This window comes from Cicer arietinum, chromosome 4, assembly GCF_000331145.2.
Source record: "Cicer arietinum cultivar CDC Frontier isolate Library 1 chromosome 4, Cicar.CDCFrontier_v2.0, whole genome shotgun sequence".
In the NCBI taxonomy this organism is placed as follows: Eukaryota; Viridiplantae; Streptophyta; class Magnoliopsida; order Fabales; family Fabaceae; genus Cicer; species Cicer arietinum.
Genome location: NC_021163.2, coordinates 45,689,240 through 45,694,997, shown reverse-complemented (window position 1 = coordinate 45,694,997; position 5,758 = coordinate 45,689,240). Strand labels below are relative to the sequence as shown.

At 30.3% G+C, this 5,758-nt stretch overlaps 1 protein-coding gene across 1 annotated transcript in view; it reads left to right on the top strand.

Moving 5' to 3' along the window:
• The window catches only part of LOC140920082 (uncharacterized), a 12,030-nt gene extending 8,595 nt beyond the window's left edge, over nucleotides 1-3,435 (top strand). Inside the window, exon 4 of the mRNA XM_073367394.1 lies at nucleotides 3,155-3,435. Within this exon, the coding sequence (XP_073223495.1) occupies nucleotides 3,155-3,435 (281 nt within the window). The remainder of the gene's footprint in view (nucleotides 1-3,154) is intronic.
• The last annotated feature ends 2,323 nt before the right edge of the window (nucleotides 3,436-5,758 follow it).

Below are 5,758 nucleotides of genomic sequence, written 5' to 3'. Positions count from 1 at the left end.
AATTAATTTTTTTTTCTTTACTTTAAAACAAATATAGAAAATATAATCCATTAATAAATATTATTATTATCATTATTATTATCATCATTATTACTATTTTTTTATACATATATAAATAAAAATAATAATAAAAATCGGTCAACACATAAATATTTTCTACCCAAGAACTACGTGTGTTTTGATTTCCCTATTGCACCTGGGGATACGTAGGAGCAAGGTCTTCCCCTTGTCAAACCAAATTAATAAAACAAATATTTTTTTTTCTTTCATAAATGTAAATAATTTAATTTTTTTTTATTATTCTTTTTGGGGTAAAAATAAATAAATAAATAGATAAATAAATCGTTTGTATATAATTAATTATAGGGTAACCGTTTTAACGGACGTTGTAGGGCGATAATACTTCCCTACTCGTAACCGACTCCCGAATCCAAATTTTTGATTCAAAAAATATTATTTTAGGTTTTATCCAATTTTTCCTTTAATAAAAATAAAGTTGGTGGCGACTCTTTTTTTTTTTTTCGCGGACAAACCGGACGCGACAACGTGGAAGAATCAAAGGAAATGCATCCTATTTAAGAATTAGAGGATATGTGTCCTGTGGAAGAATCAAAAGAAACGCATCCTGTATAAGAATCAGAGGAAACACATCTCGTGGAAGAATCAAAGGAAATGCGTCCTATTTAAGAATCAGAGGATACGTGTCCTGTGGAAGAATCAAAAGAAACGCATCCCGTGGAAGAATAAGAGAAAACACGTCACGTGTAAGAATAAGAGGAAAAACATCCCATGGAAGAACAATAAGAAACACATCCCGTGGAAGAATCAGAAGAAACAATTATCAGAAAAGGTTGTGTTTAGGAATATCTTCCCATAGGAAAAACACTTATAATTTTTAGAATGACCAATCAGAGGCAGTAGGAGATACAAGCATCAGAGGAAAAACTACAATGACAAGGGTGGAAAAACATCGAAAGCACTCGCATTTTCCTTCAGTGGCATGATTCGCACATTGAACTAAAATTCTTCTCTCAAAATTATGAGATTTCCTAAATTACTAACACAACAATCAAACAACAAGCAAACAAACAACATGCATGGTAATTTAAGATCATTGAGTGCATATTCAAAACACCTATATGCTAAAAATCCATTTCTCTCACACATCTAAGTTCTTCTAACACGTTAAATCCCCAAAGTAATTTTTGACAAGAAGTAAAGGATTTTAGTGAACAACTCCCATAACCCTTATGCTAAAATAAATTATTGTAACAAAACTCACACCTTTGTTTATAATAATTCCCTTTGAAGGTGAAAACACGAGAAATGAGGTTGAATTGTGTTTGATAAAGTTGATAACTTTTTGCTTATTTTAGATTTCCTTCAATTATAAATTTGAATCAAATATTGTTTTAGATTTTATTCAATTATAAATATGAACCAAATCTTATTTTAGATTTTCTTCAAAAACATGAATCTTCTTTCATACTCTGTGAAGTCAAATATATTGTTCTCATAAAATACTTTTGTTAAATTAAAAACTCCCAGTATAAAACCACCTTGGTAACAACAATCATAGTTCAACACACTTGAAAATACCACATGTAACTTTGTTAAGCATGAAGAAGTATTTCAATATTTTCTTGCTAATGGTATGGAAAGAAGCAAATATGATTCTATGATTTATGGAGTTAGTAGAAATGGTAAAAGAGGTCTATAACTATAACTCACAAAACATCTTCCCTCTAATATCTTGTATATTGTTTGCTCTAAGAAAGGTCACTCCAAATTATCTTGTCACATGTTAAATACAAGGAATGACCATAAACCTTTCAAGACTAATAAACCAAACACCAATCAAATTTGGGTACCTAAGAACAAAATTGTATATGTTGCAGATTTCCTAAGCAATCAAGTTAAAATACCAATTATGGTACCTAAACAATGGAATCAAGTTAAAATACAAGGAATGACCATAAACCTTTCAAGACTAATAAACCAAGCACCAATCAAATTTGGGTACCTAAGAACAAAATTGTATATGTTGCAGATTTCCTAAGCAATCAAGTTAAAATACCAATTATGGTACCTAAACAATGGATGCTCGCGACACATGACGAGAGAAAAATCTATATTCCAATAACTAATATTGAGGAAATGAGGTAAAGTGACTTTTGGAGGAAATCAAAAAGGCTAGATCATTGGTCAAGGTACAAATGTTAATGGTACTTCCCCTTCTATTAAAGATGTCTCGTTTGTTAAAGGTCTTAAATATAATGTATTAAGTATTATTTAGTTAAGTGGTAATAATTATGATATTATATTTAATCAAAAAATATGCAGGGCAATAGTTAAAAAGATGGATCTGTACTCTTTACTAATCATAGGCAAAACAACATTTATAAGATAAATATTTTTAGTGTAGAGAAACAAGAGGTTAAGTGTCTTATGTTAGTAAATAAAGAGAAACTAGTTGGGCATAAAAGATTAGATCATGAACCTTCAATTAGTCAGAGGTCTACCTAATCTTAGTTACAAAACTAAAATTATATGTGAATCTTGTCAAAAGGGAAAACAAACAAAGAACTCATTTACCTCTAAGAACCAAGTCTCTACCTCAAAGCCCCTTGAGCTCTTACATATAGATCTCTTTGGGCCAGTAAAAATAACATCTTTAAGTGAAAATAAATATGGCTTTGTTATAGTAGATGATTACACTAGGTGAACATGGGTCAAATTCATAATAAGTAAGGATGAATCCCACAAAGTGTTTATCACATTTTGCAAACAAGTAATGAATGAAAAGGGTCTTAAGATAATAACAATTAGAAGTGATCATAGAAGGAATTTTAAAAACAAGTTCTTTGAAAGTTTTTGTGATCATAATGAAATATCTCACAACTTATCATCTCCTAGAACACCCCAACAAAATGGAGTTGTAGAAAGAAATAATATATCACTCCAAGAAAAGGCCATAACCATGTTAAATGAGATGAATATTGCAAAAACACTTAAACTGCATGTTATATTCAAAATAGAGTCTTAATTAGGTCTATATTGAATAACAAACCATATGAATTATGGGAAGGTGAAAAGCCCAACATATCTTACTTTAGACAATTTGGTTGTACTTGTTATATGTTGAACACTAAAGATAACATTGATAAATTTGATTCTAGATCTCAAAAGTGTACCTTCATTGGATACTCTAAAAGATCTAAGGCTTATAAAATGTTTAATAAGGAAATAGGGATTGTGGAAGAATCCATACATGTTAAATTTGATGATAAACAGCTTGACCTTGAAGATTCAAAGCAAGATGATGACAATGCATGTTTACCTGAACCAGAGGAAGCAGATGTAGACAAACCAGAAGAACTTGAAAAGTCAAGAGGATACAAGCAAATCAGAAGATGGAAAATATTTAGAGGATAAATCTAATTAAGTAAAAAACAGTCAAGATAAGTCAGAAGGAAGATCTGGATGGAAGTACTAGTCATCTTATCCTGAAACTCTAATAATTGGGAATGCAAGTAGTCATTTGAGGACCATGTCATCACTATAAGATACACTTTGTTTGGCTTACTCTCATCAATTGTGCCTACCTCTATTGATGAAACATTGATAGAAGATGGATCTATTCTTGCAATGCAAGAAGAGTTAAATGAATTTAAGATGAATGATATTTGGAATCTAATACCTAGACTAAAGAAGATCATTATTGGAACCACGAGGGTTTTCATAAGCAAGCTAAATATAAAAGGTGAAGTGGTCAGAAACAAGGTAAGACTTGTCGCACAAGGCTATAGTCAGCAAGAGAACATTGATTACACTAAGACATTTGCTCTAGTGACTATGTTAGAAGCTATTCGTATCCCACTTACTTTCGCTGCAAATAATAATATTACATTATTTCAAATGGATGTTAAACGTGCTTTTCTAAAAGGTTATATGAGTGAAGAAGTCTATATCAACTAACCCCCTGGTTTTGAAAGTTCTGAATTTCTAAATCATGTTTTTAAACTTAGAAAAACTCTTTGTGGTCTAAAATAAGCACATAAGGCATGGTATGATAGACTTAGTAACCTCAAGCTTAAAAATAACTTTGAAAGAGGACAAATGGATAATACACTCTTTAGAAAATCATAGGAGATGATATTCTTAATCTTCAAATTGATTTTGATGACATTATTTTTGGATCTATTAATGACACTTTTTGCCAAGAATTGGCTAAATTGATTCAGTTTGAATTTCAAAAGAGTATGATGGGAGAACATAAGTTCTTCTTAGGGATACAAATTCAGAAAAATAAAAAAAGGTATGTACATTATCAAACTTAATATAAAAAAGAGTTTCTCAAGAATTTTAAGATGAGTGATTGCAAACATATGGCTACACCAATGCACCTTACCTATTCACTTGAAAAAGATGAATCAGGCCAAAAAGTTGATCAGAAAACCTCTAGAGGAATGATAGGATCCATATTTTACCTTACTGCTTCCAAACCTGACATCATGTCTAGTGTATGGAAATATTTCAAGCTAACCCTAGGGAATCACATTTGACTGATGTTAATAGAATCCTTACATACCTAAAAGACACTACCAATATTACCTTTATCTACAACAAATCTTTTGAGTACAAACTAAGTGGGTATTATGATTCTGATTAAGCTTGAGATAAACTTGAGAGAAAAACCACAAGTGGAAACTGTACATTTCTAGGTGACAACTTAATCTCTTGGTCAAGTAAGAGACAAAACACAATTCTCATGTCAACAAAAGCTAAGTACATTTCAGCAGCTAGTTGTAGCTCTCAACTTCTTTGGATGAAATACCAACTAGAAGACTACAAAATCCTAGAAACCAACATTTCCATTTATTGTAACAACACTACTTCCATTTGTCTAACCGAAAACCCTATACTTCATTCTTGGGCTAAACCCAAGAAATCAAACACCATTTCATTAGGGACTTTGTTTGAAAAGGTGTGGTTAATATCCAATTTGTAGACACATAATATCTATGGGATAAAATATTCATCAAACCACTAGCCGAAGATAGGTTTGACTTCACCAAGAAAAATCTAAACATTATTCTTTTACCTAACTGATGTTGTGCCAACCTTAGAGTATTTTAGTTTTACACTTAGGATTAATTGTATGTTATATATATATGTTATTTTCATTCTATTAAAAAAAGGAAAAATTCAAAACAAAAAAGGCAAGTTTCACTTTCAAGCTTTTTTATTTATGACAAAAAAAGGGAGAAATGTGTTTCATAATGTCACGAGAAAAAATACTTAGATAAATACTTAAACTTAGGGGGAGCATTAAATAAAGGGGTGTCAAAGTATTTAAAAGAAAATTTGTTATCAAAAATGCAGTTTTCATCATAAAAAATGGGAGATTTTTGGAACCAAGTTGGTTTTATACTTAGAGTTCTGATGTTAACAAAAGTATTTTGAAGATAGTATGAAAGAAGATTCATGTTTTTGAAGATAATAAAAAATTAGATTTTATTCAGCTTTATAATTGAAGAAAATCTTTGACCAAGTTGAAAAGAAGATATGATCAAGATTAGAATAAGATATGATCAGCATCTTATCTACAAGAAAATATGAATTATTTACAAGAAAATTTGATCAATATTTATCACAAGAAGATATGAATTATTTACAAGAAGATTTGATCAAGATTTATCTGCAAGAAGATATGAATTATTTACAAGAAGATTTGATCAAGATTTATCACAAGAAG